The sequence below is a fragment of the Anthonomus grandis genome, chromosome 1 (genome assembly GCF_022605725.1).
Source record: "Anthonomus grandis grandis chromosome 1, icAntGran1.3, whole genome shotgun sequence".
Lineage (NCBI taxonomy): Eukaryota > Metazoa > Arthropoda > Insecta > Coleoptera > Curculionidae > Anthonomus > Anthonomus grandis.
The window spans coordinates 57,309,733-57,332,578 of record NC_065546.1 but is presented as its reverse complement, the minus strand read 5'-3'; the positions used below and the strand labels follow the sequence as shown (position 1 = coordinate 57,332,578).

Sequence of the window (22,846 nt, the reverse complement as noted above, 5' to 3'; positions counted from 1 at the left end):
TTAAATGAGGACGATCCTGATTGAAGAAGCCAATTTTGCGAGAAAATGATGAACATTTGCAATAATAACCGTCAGTTTTTGTTACGAGTTTTGTTTTCGGATAAAGCAACTTTTTGTTTAAACGGTGTCGTAAATCGGTAAAATTGTCGGTACTGGTCAATGTCATATCCACACTGGGCAACTAAGGCTCATACACAGTACCGTAAATCTATTAATGTTTGACAACGCTATTTGAATTTTCTTCAAGAAGATCTTATCCCTGCTTTGGCTGCCCTATATCCAGACGAATAAGACCCTGCTGTCCCGACAGATAATTTGTGGTTCCAGCAAGACGGCGCACCGCCACATTTCTTTCGAGATGCGTCCGTAATTACTTGGATACAGTGTTCCCAGGAAGATGGATAGGACGAAGAGGGCCAATAGAATGGCGGGCCAGGTCACCATACCTAAATCCCTGCGACAAGAAGTAAATGGGGATCAGTGAATAGTTTTCACAGTTTATAACATTTTATCCTCCATTTTATCTTAACTTGTAAATAAACGTACTTACTTGCTTTCTTGTTGGTTAAATGTAAATATTTCTGAAACAGTTGAGTTTTGAGATAAGGTGTATTATACAAAACTTGCTTGGAATTTCGCCTATATTTCATAAATGCAAAAAAAATACAGCATTCCATTTAAAAAAATGACCGATGAAGTCATATCTTTTTTTTTGTTCCACCCTGTATACAAAAATTTATGTGAAATAATGCGCAACTTAAAATCGACGGATCCGAGCGTTTTCTCAATAAATCATGCATCTAATTTTTATCGAATTTATGCGGTCACTGTATACATCGTAGCCAGCAGACATCAAATGACGTTAAGCACAGACGTTTTGAGACCTAAAACGACGTTCGACGTCTGACGATGTCATTTTAAAAATGTCACTTTAACGTCTGTGAAAGTACGTGTTTATGTGGTCCTGATTGGTCATTTTATTTATCAATTTTTTAATTTATTAATTATGTCAATTTATTTGTTCATACCAGTCATGTCACTTCACAATAACTTCTAATTGGCAGTCTTTAAAATGACTTTTTTTACCATAGATAAATGTTGAGCATTTTTTATTACCTACAGACCAGTAAATATCCTAGATTCCAGTGAATATCCATTAAATGTCCGGTAACCTATACGGATATCCAGTGGATATACCAATTTCGCCATGACTAAAGATATTTATTAAAAGATGTTGTATATTCTAGGGGACCTTCATATATGGATACGTCATTACATTTGATAATTATTTATTAAACCAAACCGCAAAAGAAAAATGACACACTTCAACAAGTCCCATAACCTCATACATATATCTGCTTGCAATTAAGTAGGGTGTCTTAAGGAAAAACTAAGTTGGAAGTGGTCAAGAGATGAAAGCAATATATGAAATAACCGTATATTCAAAATTCTGCTTGATCTAAAAGTGATTATCGCTTGGTATCCAGAGAATATTCACCACTGGATAGGTTTTTGCTGCTTTTAAAAAATATGCGTACTTTGGATATTTAATTTAAAATATGAGATCTACGCACCATTTATTGCTCCCGAGCAAAAACCGTAACGCTAAATATCCGATATTGGAATCCAGCGGGTATCCACAAATGGTGTCCAAAAAGATTTACATGAGTATGTCATTCGTAGTATCCACTGGATATCCAGTAAATACTTGCTGTCCCTACATGGATATCTGTCGGACAGTCCCTTTATTCAAAAGGTGATATCCAATGGATTTATTAGATAGATTTGTGCTATTAATCTATTTCATTTTTTTAAATCATTTAAAAAAAAACTTTAAACTTTAAAGTAAAATACAAAAATTAAAAAAAATTGCAATATCGAGAATTGAACCCGAAATCACCTGCACCATATTTGTTGTACAACAAATACACACTAAGGAAGCTTGGTTTACTAAAATCCACAGCCAATTAACTTTAAGTAATCGATCACGTGACTAAAATAAGATCTGCAATTGGTGGTAGAGGTGGCGCAGTTTTGTAATTGTTTGGTGTTGTGTTTCCTTTTGTGGCCAAATTTTATTAGATCAGGTATATTATTTCATATTTTAAGTATTTAAATATTGACCGAAATTAATGTTTTTAATGGCTAATTTACTTGCTTCTGGCATATGGACATAATGAATTTATTTTTTATGGCTTTTTAGAGTAGTAGCAGTCTATCTTCATTTGGTAAAAATCTTCATCCTTGTCACGTTTTGTTATTTGATTTAATTACAATTTTAACAGCTTGGAATTTGAAGTTAAGAAATAAGATCATTAATTTCTATTAGACAAACAGAACTGCTACAAACAATATGAAAGAATAGATAGAACTAGGAAATATATTTTTTCAAAAATATTCACACCGTCATGAAACATTGAGATTGAGTGAGCGGTGGAAAATCAAAAAAAATAACAAAATTAACAACAAGCAAAATTAAAATATTTTGCTTGTTGTCTATTTTTCGACACGAAGACTCATCTTAGACTTTATTTTTAAAAAGTTTGGGATTATAATGAAATGATGTTCCTGGTGTGTAATAAACATAACTGCATGACAAATATTACTTTCCGAAAAAATCCAGACTGCATTAAACCAATGAAAAGCGGTGAAATAAACAAAAAATTGACTTTTTATTCATATATTCATTACTTAATATAAACAAATCATTTCTGAAGCCTGCGCACCGATTCCTGAACATTTATTAACCTAGTTGTACGTGACCTACCTACATTCGCGTTAGCTGCTGGCTGCACCGCGTAAATCACAGCCACATCTTGCAACACATCAAAGAGTCGAAAAATCCACGAATTTCTATCCATGATCCTTCTTACAACATGGTAATAATGGACAATTTACCTGATACGCGACACCTATTTTCACGCTAACTAAAAAATGCGATTTTATCTCTATCATTAGTCCTTTGTTGATAAGATACCACGTTATATATGTATACCGCCAGTATTATAAATAATATTAACTAATACATCACTTTGTAATATATATCTAATCTTAGGAGAAGGCGGTGAGGAGGGGGACAAAGGGAAATTTCGTATGCAATACAAATTAGGACGGAGCCGTGCGATAACGCGTATTTTTAATTTACTTTTGACATGTTAACCTACTAATAAATAAAAAAAGCTCATAATATCAAGCAAGCGGTGACCAAAGCTCATGAGAGGGAACCACAAACTCAATAAATTAATATACCTGGACTGCCAATTCAATGAAAAGTAAATGACCATTACTAGGGGACTGCCATTTTGCGTGATTCGATGTTGGTCACTCTGACAACTTTCAGTTGTGCCAATCGTAGGGAAATAAAACAATTAAAGTTTTTGTTTACAAATACAAAATAGAAAGTTACATTTAGTTAAGAATTTAATATAGTTGCGTTAGATCTGTGATTTTTCTTGTACTTCTTTAAGAATTGCATTAAAATTTATGAAAGAAAGTAATCCTCACTTAAAATAAGGCAAAGTTTTAATTACCTTGGGATAGATGCATGCACTTTAAAATATTTGTTTTATTATTCTGATACTCTTGAATTTTATAAATATAAAGTTAAACCTGAATCCTAATACCATGAAAATCATGTTAAATTTATTCATTTAAATTTTTTGCTTGTGTTAACAAGTGCAGTTAAAAACACAATTTTTATTTTCTTTCTATTTTTACTATAATGACTTTTACTTTTCTTCTATATACAGTGTTTTCATATTAATAGGTACAACCAGCTATAAAAATCAAAATATGGATGATTTTATAAAAAATTGTAATTAATGGGTTTATATAGTAAAAATAAACAACTCTATACAGGGTGTCCGGAAAAAAGAGGCCTATCCGCCGGCCACATATAGGGTGGAACAAAATAATGTCACTTTCGTTATGCCTTTTTTAATTGGGTACTCGGTATACAATATGTTTCATGTGTTAAAAATACCAAAATTTTTTGTACCCCTGTATAATAAAGTTCTAATAAAAAATTCTAATTATCCAATCTTTTCTTGTAAAAAAAGTATTCTTTCCGGCCTGAGAATCCGCTTATTAGATATCTTAATTTTAAAATCTAGATACTTCTTTCTAAACAAATAGGCTGACCTCGGGCACCAGCAAGTTTTTATGTACTGTCAAAGTGATAAACTTAAACGCGCTTAAACTGACGCTCTTAACAAGCTTCTCAATTACTCCTTAAATGAATCTACATTTTTTAATTACATATTTGTATTTGGTGTGTTTTCTTACAACTTATAAACAACCATAACGTCTCATAGACCAAGAACAAGACTCATAGAGAAGACTCCAATGCTAGTTTAGCCGCTAGACGCTATGCCCAGACATTCCCAAACCGATTTCATCCCAAAAGAAAATATTTTTTAAATTTGATTAACTGCCTAAGGGAGACTGGAAGTTTCAGCGAAAGACGTTTTAACCAGGGCAAGAGGAAGAAATTTTAAGAATTTTCGAAGAATCACTAAACATTAGTACTAGGGTTTTGGCTGAACGGGTAAGAAATATTGGGGAAACCGAGACACATCATATTTTATGGAGTCAACAACTTTACCCATTTCATCTTCAAAAAGTACAAGGTTTTTTACCTGACGATCCCGAGGCAAGACTTGCTTTTTGTAGATGGTTATGTGAAGCGAATAATAGAAATGTCGATTTTATAAGGGCGATTCTGTTTACTGACCAAGCCACGTTCACGAGAAACGACATGGCAAATATGCATAACGCACACATACGGGCTAAAGAGAATCCCAGGGCTATAGTTGAGACACATCATCAAGTGTGGACAGTTGGTGTGGATAACTTTTTCTTTTAGGACCTGCCATTTTACCAAGTAATTTGACTGGTGATTCATTTCTGTTGTTTTTACGAGAAATACTGCCCGATTTGCCTTTAAATTTAAGACAAAATCTTTGATTTCAAGTCGACGGTGCTCCGGCTCATTTTGCTATATACATATGTTGGGAACTATTTACATCATCATCATTCATCAGAATTTTTTACTAAAACTTTATTATACAGTGATAGAAAAAAGTTTTGGTATTGTTAACACATGCAGGTGGCGCTCTCGACAAGGCATAGCGAATCCGTGAACGAATTTCAATTTCTCGTTCTAAAAAAAAAACCCCTCACACCAAATTTTAATTTAATATCTTATGAAACACTCGATTTACTTATTAAGATTTACTTACTTAACAAACGATTTTATATTTCTCATTTTGACCCCCTGTATATTGAATGCCGATCGCCCAATTAAAAAATGGCATAACGTCGTTTGGTCCTCCCTATATGTGGCCGGCGGATAGGCCTCTTTTTTCCGGACACCTTGTATAATATTCTATCATAAATAACACAAACAGACAATTCACAATAATTCGCTTTTGAGACAATTTAACAATGAACTAAATACATTTAAATAAGGATGGTGATATGCCATTTTCATCATCCGTGAACTCATTAGTTTTATCCACGTTTTTGAGGTCCTGCCAAAAATCGTCATTTTCTATAATGTCTAAAAGCTCCGCATCCGTGTATAATTTGGAATTTATTTTTATGGATAACTAGATACAAAAATTACAATAAACACTTGTTCGAAACAATTTGTATGCAAAAAAACTTACCAAAATAATTATTTCATAAAGTGCTAAATTGAAAATATTTATAACGCAACAACTACCGCTGGGTCACTTTGACCCATTTTCGTAAATTTGGCCACAACGAAGCTGCATTCCTACGTAGTTAATGTGCTACTAAAAGTAAACACTCGCGCTAGACAAAGTCGTGAAGCCTTGCCCCCAAGTTACAAAATTGGAGGGGAAAATTTCAGAATCATTCATCAGAATTTTTTACTAAAACTTTATTATACAGTGATAGAAAAAAGTTTTGGTATTGTTAACACATGCAGGTGGCGCTCTCGACAAGGCATAGCGAATCCGTGAACGAATTTCAATTTCTCGTTCTAAAAAAAAACCCCTCACACCAAATTTTAATTTAATATCTTATGAAACACTCGATTTACTTATTAAGATTTACTTACTTAACAAACGATTTTATATTTCTCATTTTGACCCCCTGTATATTGAATGCCGATCGCCCAATTAAAAAATGGCATAACGTCGTTTGGTCCTCCCTATATGTGGCCGGCAGATTGGCCTCCTTTTTCCGGACACCTTGTATAATATTCTATCATAAATAACACAAACAGACAATTCACAATAATTCGCTTTTGAGACAATTTAACAATGAACTAAATACATTTAAATAAGGATGGTGATACATTATCCACGTATTAATTAAGGAGGAAGCTATATCTGCCTGTTGCAGACGATATACCCAAGCGTCGTTTACAAATCGCCAAAAACTCACACCTCAAACGTCAACGTCGTCAACTTCATTACCGTTATTTAATATATTTTTTGTTGGCAACACTGAAAATGTCCAGAGTGACCAACATCAAAAGGACACAACCACTATAAAAATAGCGGCCAGCAGGCAGTGGTCATTTTAGGAGGCGTTAACTAGCGTAACAAATTCCATTGTCTGCGCATGCGTCTTTTTTGATTACGAGGGCAATCTACTTTCGCGATTTTAAATATATACGAGGGGCTCCTAATATGAATCTTACAACTTAAGTTTAAGATAATGTTAGGTAAATGTGATAAACTGGTTATTATAGTATTACTCTTATCAATAATACGTAATGACTAATATTTCTGGCATAGAAATGTGATAAATTATTAAGGATTTTTAACTGAATTTGGCGCCTTTTTATGTATAATTTTCAATTTAATGCAATGGTAAATTTAATGAAAATGTCTTTATAAACTGAGTATAACGTATCTACTGCTACATTTTTTTAAGTAAATATTTTAGTCTAAAATAAAACAGTTTATGAAATCAAAACCAATAATAAATTTTTATTGCAAATATATGTAATAACATTTTTAATCGGAGCAAATTTAAAAAAACAGCAAATTAAAAATAACTGTGATCATTGTTTGCATTGCTTGAATTATTCACATCGGAATTAACAAACTCTTTAATTATTTTGATATCTTCCTCGCCACCTTTAGAATAAATTGTCTTTTTTTTGGAGACATTTCTTTTTAGTTGAATGGAAGGATTTTTGTTTTGTTATATTTGTGTTAGCTGGCTGTTTATTCGTTTCTATATCTTGCACTACAAATTTATTTTCGTCATGAAGAGAGATTAAAGCTAGGCAGGTTGTTGTATCGCTTAACCAGAGATCTAGTTGCTCTTTGCTAAGATCTTTGGCGTCAAGTTTTTTTTTGTAACATTTCAAATAAGTTACTTTTAATACATATATTACAAAAAGGTATAACATACATTTGCAGATTCTTTGATAACAATGTATTCATTACCGTAATTTTTTAAAGACCAAGTAAATGGATCATTTTGGATTAAATCAAACGTTGATGTAATGGCAGTCCTGTGTCTCATAATAGTGTTATTTTTTAGGTGGGTTCCCTTTTTTAATTTAATTATCCTTTCTACAGCTTTATCCCGTAAATAACTCATTAATTGATAAATTGATTTATCCAATCTTTTAATTTTTTTGCCATCAAGGTAATGATATTTGATAGTTTTGTGGAAGCTCTCTAGGTGCAAGTTGGTGTTTAAGCCTTATCCACTTCGGTGGTAATAGGCCCACTACTCAGATATTGGTATATAATACTTTTCTAAGTACTTACCGAATGTGTTCCCGATCTTCAATTAGAGCCCGAGATAATTTTGTAATTTTTGTTTCAAAAACTTCAGTATTGGAAATAGTATGTACCTCAGTGTTTTGTAGACCCAAGATCTCTTTTCAGAATTGCTTATTTTTGAAAGATTTACCTGCCAAGCTCTATCAATATGCCAGGAGCACAATAAACGATGTTTCGATGGTCTCATTATTTGACACCATACCGTATAATATGTATTCGTGATATCTGACATAAACACTGAACTTTCAATAAGTCGTCTTTGATTTTTGCAAAGAAAAAAAGATAAATGGAAGTATCTTTTCGATTGCTAAACACGAAGGCTACTGGAAAACCTTGCCTATAGTCATCTAATGTTAACAAAGTTGTGAGCTCAAAATCGTAAGCACTGAGCCCGTGTGTTCCATCTATTGTGATAACTTTACTACCAAACTGTTTTAATATACTTTTTTGAATATCACTCATTATATTCAAACAAAAATCAGTTAATTCAAAATTGTCAATTGTGCTGACTTAATCGGAGGCACTCTGTATAATTACATATGTAATCTAAATTTACTTGTGGCACCTAGTTTTGAAACTCGTTAATCAATCATAGTACAGGTACTGACAATGAATAATAAGTACTCAGCCTTTGGATGGAATCCCCAACATTAGTTTGGAAGCAATCATTTGCTTTGTCGCTTTTTGAAATTTGTAAGTGTTCTAGCTCATCTGGTCCATGCAAATAATGTGATTTTTAATTTGATTGAATGTTTCTTTTGACGACAATCTGGCTTATGCAAGACTTTTTTAACTTGCAAGATCCTTGTGACTTTAAATTCCATTTTCGTTGTATAAGTGGAATAAGATTCCGCTTCTTATAGGAGCGACGACATTCAAAATAAATACGTTCACAGTTATTTCGAAACTGTTTTCCAGAATGTTGGACATATTGGACATTGACAACTTTTTGTATCTCAGAAAGCCACATGTTAAATTCTAAAAAAAAAATAAGAAAGCATTACCAAAGGTATAGTAGACACAATATGTAATAGGTATAGGTACGTATTTATTTTTTTTTGGCACTGTTGTTTAGAGTTAGTAAATTACATCTAATAAATAATATTATAAAGAGGTACTTAGCTAATACTTGTTTTGTACTCACCTTCAAAGTTTTTGAAACGTCAATTTTTTATATCATTTTTAAAGTCATATTTTTGCCTAGATGGCTTCTCAAATCCCTATTGAATTTAAAAAAGAGATTGCACTCCACATACATATATTTCATTTTACAGCCATATTCAATCCATTTAGATGCCTCATTATAAAAAAGTCCTTAAGTGTTGATTTATGTTGGATTAGGATGATACAATTTTTTTACACTTAAAGCAATATATTGACATTTTTAACACAGCACAACTATAATAGGTCAACTATGTTATTACAAAATAGATACCTATCTGAACCAAATTTAAAATAAAAATATTTCTTTGTTTACAAACAAAATCCAGCAGAAAGTAAAATTAGAGATCCAAATAACAGACATGCGCATAACATGGAATTTGTTACGCTAGTTAACGCCTCCTGTCATTTTTGGGTAATGCGGCCATATGCATTAACAGTCCAGTAGTACAATTCTCATTGGTCGATACGTCACGTCTCGAATCGACATAATATCTCGTTCGAGACACAATTCGGTTCCGAGTTAAATGTGATTCTCATTTCATCTCGAGTCGTAGCCGTCGATTCGTAGCCACACATTATTGTCAATTGTCACTGTCGGCTTTTAAATCATAATCCGTCGCTATTTCTTATGAGTTTTTAAAATTTTTCTTCATTTATTTGCTTTATTTTGTTTCAAATATTTATGAGAATGTTACCAATATTTCAAGAAGTAATTAGAAGACTCAAGCAGACCTTAAGGAGAAAAAGAAGACGAACAAGGATGGAATTGAACCTGGAGAAACTCTCAGAAACCAGATTTAAAGAGCTATTTCCTATAAATAAAGCTCCTTTTAAATTTTTATGTGAAGAGTTAACCCCATACTTAAGGTAAACTAAAATACCTTAGTGGAGTTACAGTGCAACAAAAAGTCTAAGATTTTATGCTATTATCAACGAAGTGTAGGAGGAGATTTTAATTTAGGAGTTAGTCAAACATCTGTCCATAGGTAATTTATATAAGTTGATATCAACATTAAATCACATAATTCTTATAGATACGTTTATGAGGTCACCAGTGCCATTAATGACAACCTTACAGCTAGGACTATTAAATTTCCTACAACAAGAAGAGAGATGAACATTGTGAAAGAGAATTTTATGCAAAAATTCCGGTTTCCCGGTGTTGTAGGGGCAATTGATTGCACTCAAATTGCCATTCTAAAACCAAATAATGAGGAACACAATTATATCAATCGCAAAGGTTTATCACTCCCTAAATGTGCAGCTTATTTGTGATTCAGACTTAAAAATGTTGTCTATAAATGCCAATTACCCAGGATCAACTCATGACTCATTTATTTGGAGATAGTCTGAGGTAAAAAATTTCCTTTTGACACAATATCGTCAGGGTCTGAGAAGAACATGGCTCTTGGCTCGTGACCCAGGTTACCCACTTGAACCAGTATTAATGACTCCATACCAAAACCCTTCGGAAGGCTCTTCAATATCCCATTACAATCAAAACCATATAAGGGCGAGAAACTGTATTGAAAGAACAAATGGGGTTTTGAAAGCAAGATGCCGATGCTTGTTAAAAGAACGAATGGCAAGATATGCTCCAGAATTTGTAGGAAAGTTAGTTAACACATGTGTGTATTACACAACTTGTGTATTACTTTTGGTAGTGAACATCAAGAAAATGATAATGAAGAGGAAAATGACAACTTACAAAATATAGGTAATCAAAATATAATCGGTAACTTAGGTGCTCGAGAGTTAACATATATTTTAATATTTAATAAAATCCAAATTACTTTTCTATGCTTCAGATATAAATCTAATATTACAGTAATATTACCATTAAGTTTGTCTTTCTGACTAAAACTAGTGCCTATTTGGTCAAAATATAGTTTAATTGGTATATAACTCGATTATTGTTTAATGGTCAACATGTTGAACTAACAATAAACTGTTTTATTTAAAAAACCAACTGAAAATCTTCCATTAAGAAAACAGGCAAACAAAAAATTAATATATATAATAAGGAACATCAAATATTCAAATACTTTTTGTAAGGATTACAAATCAAAAACTCATTTTAATTAAACAAAAAAAAATTACTTAAAATTTATTTTTTTCAAAAACATTTCTTAAGTATGTCTAGTATTAAATATCACAATTTCCTAGAGTTAGAGGAACAAACAAACTTATAATTTTATTCAAAAAATATTAAAGCTAGAAACGTAGATTTTAATCTGACCATGACTAAAAAATAGTAGATAAATCTTCCCAAGAGACGCATTTAAATTAACGAAATAATGCTGAATAGTTTTTCAAAATGCCAGACATCTATGCTCCATAATATATTTTAATTTAACTTTATTCTTATGTTGTTATAAATAATTCTAAAAAAAAATTACTTTTGTTACCCTTTGCCACAGTTGTCCTTGTTCCATACCCTAATGAATTTAAAATATTTGCCAGTTCTTGCCATAGTTTTTTAAATTCCTGGCGGGCATTGGAGCAAGACAATCGCCCTCTGACAAAAGCCGGATATTCTTCGAGACAATTTGCAAAGGCAATTAAATGGTCCTCTCTAATTTCAAAGGACATTTTAATAGTTTTATTGAAACTATCCTTAATCGCCAGACCGATCAAGAAAACAATAAATATGTGAGGTTAAGATACCATTTCGGCATCTACATCGGTCACGACTGAAATAACAGTTCGAATCGTTACGTGTTATCTTGGTTTTCCTAATAAGAATCGCGAAATCGTAGTAATCGAGACGAGACGTCTCGAAATAGTGAATAAGAATCGCACCACAGGTATATTTATTAAGTTCGTGGAGGAAACTCAACGTCAATTTTGTTTTTATTCAACTGTCACTTGTCACTGTCACATTTGATAGCGCTGTCATTGACCGACAAGAAAATCCTGCTAGTGTCACAGTCGGCAATAGTGTCATTGACCAACAAGGAAATCTTGCTAGAGTTACACTGACACAGTTGACAAAGAAATCCTGCCAGTGTCACACTTGACAGCGTCGTCATTATGTACCGATTACAGAAGGAAACCGATAAGATTATAAAAGTGATAAGGACTTACCGGTCCGAATACAATCGTATCCAGGCTCCGAACTACTATCGTCGTCTGACAGAGACAAATGATCTTGCGCATACTCGATATAGGCATGATGGTGATGATGGAAATGATGGGGAACAGCGTATTCTACCGCGGTATGCCTACTTCCTATCCTAGTGAGAGTGTTGCCCGCCGATAACGTACCCCCTTGGTGTTGATGTCTGGTGCCGCCATGCGTTTCGCATAACGCGCCGCCCCCGAAGGCACTTTCCGCCCCTCCGGCCATCAAGTTGATATCCAAACTGGGTCTCCTAAAATTTTTTATCTATTCACGATGATTCTATAAGAACATTGGCAACATCGATTGACTATTGGGAAATTTGGCGTAAGATGATAACGATGAAAACGGTTTTCTTTGATTTAAGACCCCAGTATGTCGCACAGATCAAAAAATTATCTTAATAAGAGACTCAAAAATACCCCATCGGTGTTGCCACGTCCCACTTTCTAACCTGGACAACTGATGATGATGATGTTCCACCTCAAACTCAATCTCGGCCTCCTCCCGAGCCATCGGGGTATTGGCCACGAGCGTGCTGTAAGTCTCTTGCGACGATTGAGCTGTAGGCAGAGCCTCCACGGTTTCCACCGTTTGAGGCTGAGGTTGAGGCGGCTGAGGTTGGCTCTGGTGCTGCTGGTAGCGTTGCGAGATGTGGCCGTCTTGGTTGTCTTTGTTGCGGCGGGGACTGCGTCCCCCTTTGGCCACTGAGGTGGCACTCCAGTATCCCCAGGCCATGATTGAGGCTAATCGGACAGTTGTAAAGAAAATTAATTGTATATTGAGGTGGAATTAGACACTTGATGCTGTTGACGTTTTTGAAATTTAAATTAACCAGGAACGTTTTTACTGATTGTCATTATTGTCACTGTCAAAAATGTTAAGCCACAGAGAGCCAATAAGAAATAACCTTAGGCATTTTTCTATATGGTTAAAACAATGTCAAGTGAATAAACTTTTCTGCGAACGTCACTGTCAACATCAAGGCTATAAATTCATCATAAATAAACATTTTTTCGTTGCACTTTTAATCCAACAATTTTTACAAAGAAATTACGCTTTTTTACTTTAATAACCAAGATATACCCCTTTTGCCCTATCCTAAAGCCATAAAAACATCACCATCCCTATATAGAGGGTTCAAACCCTGTTGAAGGACAGCGCTACATGCAATTCGGCCTATAATTATAGCAAGTAATAAATGTTTTTCACTATAGCGATACTTACTTAAATTATGGAAAGGTGGGAAAACAAGAAATTGTAGAGCAGGAAAAACGGGTTGGGTAAACGCGAATTTTTCACACACCACCTTTGCGCCATTAAGGATTCGAGGGGGTTGACAGCAGGATAAAGGCGCGTTTGCCATATTTACCCTCTGGATATCCTGGATCTATGAAACTATTGAGTATAAACGTTACATTTGTATTGCGAACTCTAAACTGAATATTTCATTAATTTTTTCCCTAAAATTGCATTCGCTGACATTCAAAATAACAACGTCAAGGGATGACGGGAAATTAAAATTTTAAATTCCCGCGCGCAAATTTAATGGTCCTTAGGATACAAATGGGGAAAACGGTAAAACGTGTTAGGGACGAATATTGATTGACGCCTCCGGGACGGTGCTACGGTGGGGCCATTGGGGAAATGTCGGGACACAGCGTTGCCGCATGTCTGATTGCGTTCGCATAATTCTGATAAAAATGTCTGAACAGAATGAAATGCTTAAAGAGAAATGTTCAGGACGATCTTAAAGTCCCTATGAGGTCCACAAGCCATTGGCGGTCGTAATTAAATGATGCTTAACGTCTGGTGTAATTATTGTATATTAATAATTGTAATACTGTGAGGAGGAATAGAATTTTATATTAAAAGGTAAATGTGGTGGTAAGAAGTTGTGTCTTGAAATCTTGTGTAGGCCCCATGGTACTAACAGGGTCCGTTGTATGGAGGTATTAATGAAACTTTTACGTCAATTTGATTTGGTTTGTTTTGTAGGTGGCCTTAATATTAACTTGTTAAAATCGTTAATATCTACACCAACTTCCTTTATAAATACTTTAAAAATATAATTTAGCATAACGTATCAAGGACACAACTCGTATTAATGATCTTTCTAATATCTTGCTGGCTGATATGAGTCCTTAGTTGATGAAATGGTCTTCAAAATGGATCACATTTGTGACCACATACTGGTTTCATTTTTAAATAAACTGCTCTAATATAAAATCGAACTCCATTTTAAGACATATTGTTTGATATACAAGCTCCATATCGAGGCATTTAAATACCAAAACGTCCAGCTCCATGGTTTACAGAAAATCTTAAGTTTATGCAAATATCATTAATTATAATTCTTCATAATTCTTTTTATTGTTTAATTGCAACTGATCTTGCTAAAACTATTCCAGCTTCTACAATAAACCCTTTAGCATATTTACAGAATATGTCTGTGTCGAATACATTTTTTTTAATGCCTGTTACTGCTGAATAAACTATGAATATTTTGACTGAAATAAAAAAAAAAGTTCTTCTGGCTGGGATGGTGATTCTATTAAGTGTTTTTAAATCTTCCCATCTTGGCTCTGACATCACTGGCCGATTGTGTTAATGATTCTTTCTTGAACGGTAACGTTCCTAGTCTTCTAAAGAGGGTCATTGTGTTTCCCATACATAAGCAAGGTGAAGACACTCCATCAAACTATAGGCCTATCTCCTTGCTGCCTACTCTAATTAAAATTTTAGAGAAACTTATGAAGAAAAGGATTCTAGAATTTTTGGACGCTAATAAAGTTTTTAATACTTCTCAGTTTGGCTTTCAAGCTTCAAAAAATACTACTGATGCAGTATTTCACTTGTTGGAAAGACTCTATTTAATGATGGAGAAGCAGCGGCAGTTGTTTTTTGTGATATCGCTAAGGCCTTTGACTGTATAACGCTTGAGTTGTTGTTGCGGAAGCTTGAATTATATGGGTTTAGAGGGAGTATGCTACAATGGTTCCATATTATCTAATCTGTTGACAATTTCAGCAGGGTGTTAATTATATTTGTTTTTCTACTTGTAATTTGGGAGCACTTGATTGGGTACACTTGAATAATGAGATAGATTAATAACACATTATAATTATTTTATTACTTGCTTTATTCTCCATAAGTGTGAGTCATACCAACAACCCAACCTACAACTACTAAACATCAGTTGTATTTTGTCAATGTCTGACAAGCCATAAATAGGCAATTTCAAAGTATACTCTGGTTGTATACCTGACATCTCCTTTTTTTATAAAATAAAAAAAAATAAACATTCTTATCCTGATTAACTTACAGTACTACATCCTTAAAGATCTAACCTAGTAGGTGCTCTAACTAATCTACCTCTACGAGTAACCACAGAATTTAAGTTTTCTTCTTCTTTATCCTCACTTTCTGCACTATACATCTCAGTGTCTTCTGACTCATTTTCACTTTCATTCCCTAGTTTGGTATATTATTATTTAAAGTATTTTCCTATACTTAGATATTGTTTTTTATGCGTAATTATTGTTTAAAAATTAAATTTTTGTATGTCGCTTACGACTTTTTTATAATTATTTTCAGAATGATTTCTCGTGGGCAAAAGATAAGAAATTTGGCCCTACAAAACATGAGGGAAGATCAGACGAGTAATCAAAATTATAATAATATTTCTGAAACAGACCTACATGAAGCACTACAACATGACATTCTTTTAAAATCTGAAAGTCTAAACTAAGAACAAGAACTGCATAACTCTGTTATTGATAATTTGGATTTTAGTCTTAATATCAGCTCAAATTTTAATATTGATAGTAGTTTATTTTCAAACATTTTCAATGAAACAATTGAGACTGCCGCTATTGCCAGCGAAGAGTAGGGTAATCTGCAATCAATCTGTGATACCAAACTCGTGCCTTATTCAGATAGTGACAGTAGTGATAATCTTATAGTATTTAATAAAACAGATAGGGAAAAAGATCATAATAATGTTGAACTTCACAATGATTTTTTGTATTCCGAATCCGAATCGAACTTTATAGAATTCCATGAGAGTGAAACCGAAAGTGTTAGTTCTAGTCTTAGCTCACAAAAGGGTTCAGTTTCTAGTAAAACATCTGTTACCTCATCTCAGAGCACTGAATCCTCGACTGAAACATTTGGTAGAGGACAAAAGAGAAAAAAAAAGAAAGAAAGATACTGCGTCAACGAAAATTGCGTAACTTGGGGCAAAGTTATCTAAATTACAAAAACAAACGCGTACCTGAAAAAAAAATTCTTCCTAATCCATGTTTTAGTAAAAATTGTGTAAATCAATATAATAAAATTACCCCTGAAGACAGAGAAACTTTTTTAGGAATTTCTGGAGTCTCGGTAATAGCTTAAACAAGAAAAACTTTATAAATGGTTGTGTTAACGTTATACCCGTAAAGCGAAAAAGAACAGTTGGAGACTCGCGCCGTAATCTAACTTACCAGTACTTTCTCATGAATAATAATGTACAAAAACGTGTTTGCTTACAATTTTTTAAAAATATATTAAATGTTACTCAAATGTTAAGAAAAATTGAAGTTAATCAAGAGAAAAGGGGTAAACATGAACCAAAACATAAAGTCACTCCAGAACAAATGTTAGCTTTTTAAAATTTTATAAAGAGTCTTCCAGCTATTCCCTCGCACTACTGTAGAGGGTCAAGTACTAAATTATATTTACCAGCAGACACTAAAAGCATTTAAAATCTTTATAAAATTTATATCACAAGAATAAATGAAAATAATAGCGTGCCTTTTAAAATTTCCACTTTTAAAAAAAACTTTAAAAAACTTAATATTGGTATACATGTACCAAAAAAAGATAAATATTCTACATGCGTTAGACATGAAAATATTCCAGAAGCTGAAAGAACAGATGATGAAAAAAATAAATTTATTGAACATCAAAAAAATAAAAATACCGCAAAAAGAATTATTTTTGATGGAACAGGGTAATTCTAGTAAGGATGAGTTTATTGTTGTTTCTTTTGATTTGCAAAAGGTTCTTGCAACACCTCATGGACCTAGCATGATGTTTGGATTTAGCAGAAAATATGCTCTATATAATTTCACGATATACGAAAGTAAGTCAAAAAATACTTTTTGCTATATCTGGGGGGAAAAGGATGGGAAAACAAATATGTTCAAATTTATTTTCATATTTTACAAAACTGAATAACGAGATGCGACACGAAATTCAGTGGGTTGAGAGACGAAATGGATTTAATATCCCTCGAGCTTATAATAGTGAATTGCCCATTAATCCTCAAAAATTAAAAAATCTTTTAGATCTTTGTCAAAGTCTAAAGACTCCCTTACATCAAAAAAGTCTGCCTTACATCATTCCTCCTAAAAACAGAGGAAAAGCTTATAGAAAGGCATATCAGGGACAATGTATTACGGGTCAACCCTCTACATCGACACCAGTATGCCTACCAAACAGGTAAATCTTGTGAATCAGCGATTCACGAGATAACCCAGAGGGTCGAACAATCTCTGAACAACAAAGAGATCGCCCTAGGAGCTTTCTTAGATATTGAGGGAGCATTCGACAATACGTCATATGACTCAATCAACCGTGCGATAGCAGCACGAGGAATACATCCCATGATTGGCGGCTGGATAACCCAAATGCTAAATCATAGGAAAGTAGCAGCAGACAGAACCAAGGTCACATACCTAGACAAACCTTTTATCATCAAAGAAAAAAGGGGACCACTGGACGCAGAAGCGAACAGGCTCAGGCAAAGAGGTTACTCAGTATGGCACACGGCAACCAAACGATCCAAGATCGGGGTAGCTGTGGGCATGGTGGAGGACGAACAACAGGGCAGACAACTTATGCTAAACCTGGGCCTCGAAACAACAAATTTACAGGCAAGCATAATAGGAATTCAAACCTGTGTCCAACTGATGAGAGAAGGGCTGCCAAGAGGCAAAACCTTCGCAATTTTCACAGGAGACCAGGCTGCGACACTTGCACTACAACAGTTCGAGACTAAGTCAAGGACTGTGCAAAGCTGCTGGGAGGATCTCAGGAACCTCGCCGAAGCGCAAAATAGGCCAGAGATAATCCTAGCAGAGAATATGGGCAACAATAAGGCTGCAAGAAGGGCTAACCAACTTGCAACCCAGGGAGCCAGCAACAGCCTGGTAGGCCCTGAACCAACATGTTATGTCAGCGATAAGACCTGGAAGAGGGAAATCGGCAACTGGCTAACAAACCAGAACAAATTCTACTGGGAGCAGCTGCCAAAGATGGAACAATCCAAACAACTTATAGGCAGCCCACCCTTCAAGAAGGGTGAGAACATACTGGGCCTCTCCAGACAACAACTGCGAAAGGTCGCAGGGCTACTTACAGGCCATGCACCCAGCAGGAAACACCTGCATACGCTAGGGAAATCAGTTACCTCGCTATGTAGGGGATGCAATGAGGAGGACGAAACAACTCTTCACATACTGTGCTTCTGTGAAGCATTTAATCAAACCAGGGCAACATTCCTGGGGGAAGAGAAACCCGCACCAGAGGGTATAAGAAATCTACCACTGGGCACAATCCTGGACTTCCTTGAAGCTACAGAATTGAACCTATGGGACTAAACATATGGGACACAATAGGACTGCTTCTTAGCAGACCGCAGTGTAGGGAGCCACAAGGCACCACCCAGCGGTGGAGTTTTAGTGGGTATAGGACGAGACAGACTCGACACTGAGTCCCACACTACTGGGGGCGGCGCCGCGTAACCAGTGTTCATAAAGAATTTCTCCACCGACCCAAAAAAAAAAAAAAAAAAAAAAAAAAAAAAAAAGTCTAAAGATAATAAAACAATATCATGCGGAGTATATGGCTCTTAAGGGAAATAATAATGTACCAGATGTTTTATCCGAAAGTGACATAGAAGATAATATTATCACAGATTAATATAGGGTAAGCGTAAGCGTAAGGGTGAGCGTATCTATATTAATCTGTGATAATATTATATCTAAAATCTTAAGACGTTGAAAGATTTTAAAAAAAATGTTCGAAAGATTATTTAGAAATATTGTTGGGAAAAGAAGAAAGATTTTTTTGATTTTTAAGTGTTAAACAAGTAATTAGTTAGAATTCTTTGAAGCTTTATGGTCGTTATATTTAGTTTTTAGTTTACTTTTAATTCTGCTTTTTATATATTTTTTGTTTGTTTTATAGTGTAACTTAAGTTACATTTATTACATTTTTAAAAATACCAAAACAAATTTTTTTTTGCCTACAATTTTGAAGGAGTACTAATTTTATTATTAGTCTTATTTTGGGCTATGACTGTTAGAATAAGTTGATTTTAGTTTAGCTCTAATGGTTCCTGTTTTTGACCTGATACTGATTTTTATTTTTTTTATGTACATTTTATGTTACTTTTAAATACGAGTATTTAATATTTTATTATCTAGTTTTAACAAATAATTTTGTTTTATTTTTTGTGTATTTAATTTTACGAAAAAACATTTTTTTGTATATTTTTTCCTAAAATGTTACCTTAAAAGCAATAAAGGCTTATTCACCATTTATTGTTTTAATCTATAAAATCAAAAGGCGTAAAAGATGCTAACCGACATTTTCTGACAACTTATTTTTCGGCTCAAAATTCTAACCAACTCCTGAAAAGGCTTTTACGCCACAGAATATTTTGAAAAAGACGTAAGCGCCAAAATGTTAAATATCTCATGTTTGTGTAAGTTTTATTCAATAAAAACATTTCAAAACAAAATCTTTTATATCAGGAACATCAAAATTTAAAAAAAAAATCAATGATATAAATATTTTACGACTGTAAACGTTTTTTTCGTCTCCTGAAAAAAAGCGTGAGTGTCGCTTATGCCTTTCTGTCGTAACGTCGTCGATATGTATGTACATTAAAATATAAACGGTTAAAACAATAATAGTGAAATTTTGTTATATACAGGCTCGGTTGTTACTGACCTAGCCAGGGGCAGACCGTCAGTACTCGCCCTGGGCGGAATAAATGAGGGTAGGGGGTTGAACATGTAATTTTTTTATGAAAATTTTTTGATTAGACTGTGATAAAGGGTCGTCAGAAGTCGGTAATGTTGCAAACATTTTCGCAACAATTTGGTCACTTGGTACACTTCTGACATTTTGCATACCTATTTTATAATTCAAATTGAAATTACTTGCAAGTCGTCAGAAGTCCAAGTGGAAGAATAACGGAGATATTATTAATAATATGAGCGTCGGCCCTCCACTCCCACCTTTATAAGCTTCGCTGTAGCGGGGAATGTCGCCGAAATTTTTGCATGTCCTGTACTGGTTTGGATAAGGCCACAACAAAGGTACTGTACAATCAAAAGTACCATAACATTAGATTCTTCTGCAATGTTTGTGACTCTCCTACTTTAAAATACCTTCACGACAAGGTTTCGCAGTTACAAAAAGCGCAGATTCCTTTAGACATTGTTGATGCTTTGGGTTTATGTCTCAAAAAGAATACGGATCTCTACCCTGTCATTACAGAACTATATGACATCTTGAGTCAAAATGATCGCAAATGGAAGGTTTTGTTCGAGAAAATGGATGACATTCACAACTTGCTTACCAATAGTAGATCTGAAAATGGTCAAGAGTCAATGTTTCACTCAATCAGGGATATAAAACAAAAGCTCTTTAACCTGTCTTCACTTCTTTTGGGAAATCACGACGAATCCGTCAAGATCCAGATTCATGATTCCCCCAAACAAGAACTTGCCAAGGAAATGGAAGATTTACGGAAGAGTATTAATCAAATGGCCCTTAAAATGGAAAAGTTGACAGTTAAGGAAAAAGAAATCCCTAAATACCTTCCAACAATAGCAAAAAGATCCATTTCCATTTCTATACAGACCGATCAGGAACCAGAAGTTTTGCCCCCTACAAAAAGCATAACGGTTTCACCTCAGAAAACCATAACTAGGGAAGAATGGCATTACCTAATCGTCTCTAATATTTCTCCTGACTATTCAGTAAACCGGCTCGCTCACTACGTTAAAGATAAGCTCCAGACTAATGCTTTTATTCGATGTTTTCCCTTCACGCAAAATGAAGACAGTGTGAACTCCAGCTTTAAAATGGGTGTCCAAAACAAGGATCTTTTTAGCCGGCTAAAAGAGACGAACGTATGGCCGGCTGGTGCTGTAGTGGATGGACGGAGGATGGGTCCATTACCACCGTTAAATTCTCCATTGGCAGCTAATAAAACCTTAACTCCCAAACCTGTCTCAAATCAGCTCAATATGCTTCAAATTGGTTCAGATAAAGATGCGATAGCTGCATCTAAGTCATTTAGGCAAGAAAATGTCGGCTTCAAACTTGTGGAGAAGGCCAATGATGATGATGGACTGCATAATATGGACCCGATGACTCCTCCAGTAGTGCGACTATCCCAAAAATCTGATGCGGAAAATGGACGGTACCTGTTGGCTAGACTGAGAGACCCCACCATCTTAAAAACTCTTAGGCTCTACTTGGCATACCTCTATGACCAGCCTTCCAACGTCTGTCTCGAAGGCCACACCAAGACTAGTGTCAAGCTAATGCTAGCTTCGGAGGGCCTACCTACTAACATAGACTCCCTCCGACGCTTGTATATCCGTTTCCACGACGTCTATGGAATTGGTGCAGCCGAAGTGGAAGAAGACCTCTCCACTTTTAGATCCTTCTTTTCTTCAGAAAAAATTTTAAGGCTTCAAAAAATACGAGAAAGTGAATCTAATTATTTTTCCAGTGGTTCCTCATCTAGGAACAAAAACTTTTAAATAACGTGACGCGACCAGAGGATGAAGCACCCTCTGATAAATCGGATGATTGCAAGCTTAGCGTATTTCTTCTTAACATTCAGTCGTTAAGACACAAAACTAATGAATTATTTCTTTTATTAGAAGAGCTTAATTTTGCAGAAATAGTTGCTATAACCGAACACTGGCTAAACATTGATGAACCTGTTTTTGTTCAAAATTACACTACAATAGCAAGATTTAATAGAACTAATTTATCTCATGGGGGCACTATAATTATGTCTATAAACAACGATTTTTCACCGGTAACTAAGTTTGATAACTTTTTATTTATTAGGAACCAAATAATAGTTCCTAACCAATCCGGTTTTCGTGAAAACCATTCGTGTGAGTCCGTTATTTTAAATATATCTGACAATTTTATTAAAGCCAATGTGGTAATTGTGGTAATTTTGTGCTAGCTGTGTTTTTAGATTTTAAGACGGCGTTTGAAACTATAGATAGGAATATATTATTAGGTAAATTGGAGCGCCTAGGAATTGATGGTCTGATGTCTTAAAATGGTTCAGGTTTACTTTATGTAAAAGGGCCCAACCTGTCAAGTTTAACAAAAGTGTCGATTTTGGTGTTGCCCAAGGAACGGTTTTAGGTCCATTATTGTTTTTGCTATATATCAATGAGATGGTTAGCGTTACTGAAAAATCAAATGTAGTGTTGTTTGCTGATGATACTATGTTGTACATAGTGGGTAAAAACCTTGATCAAATGGTTTGTGATACGAATATTGAACTGAGCAACTTATTCAACTGGCTCCGTGACAATAGCAAGGATTTATAGCAAGAATAGTCCAAAATTTGTAGATGTCTACCAAGATTTCTTTGTATAATGCTATATTACTTCCCCATTTGCAGTTTTGGTCAACGCTGTTATATAATTTGCCACAATATAAAATTTACCGGATTGAAAAAATCCAA

General features: G+C 34.4%; 1 protein-coding gene across 1 annotated transcript in view; it reads right to left on the bottom strand.

The window, feature by feature from the left end:
- Window positions 1-13,542, bottom strand: part of LOC126735090 (atypical protein kinase C-like) — a 48,865-nt gene extending 35,323 nt beyond the window's left edge. Inside the window, exons 1-3 of the mRNA XM_050438993.1 lie at window positions 13,288-13,542; window positions 12,515-12,806; window positions 12,027-12,313 (exon numbers count right to left, since the gene is read on the bottom strand). Of these exons, the coding sequence (XP_050294950.1) occupies window positions 12,027-12,313; window positions 12,515-12,806; window positions 13,288-13,426 (718 nt within the window). The 5' untranslated portion in view covers window positions 13,427-13,542. The remainder of the gene's footprint in view (window positions 1-12,026; window positions 12,314-12,514; window positions 12,807-13,287) is intronic.
- Between the last annotated feature and the right edge of the window lie 9,304 nt (window positions 13,543-22,846).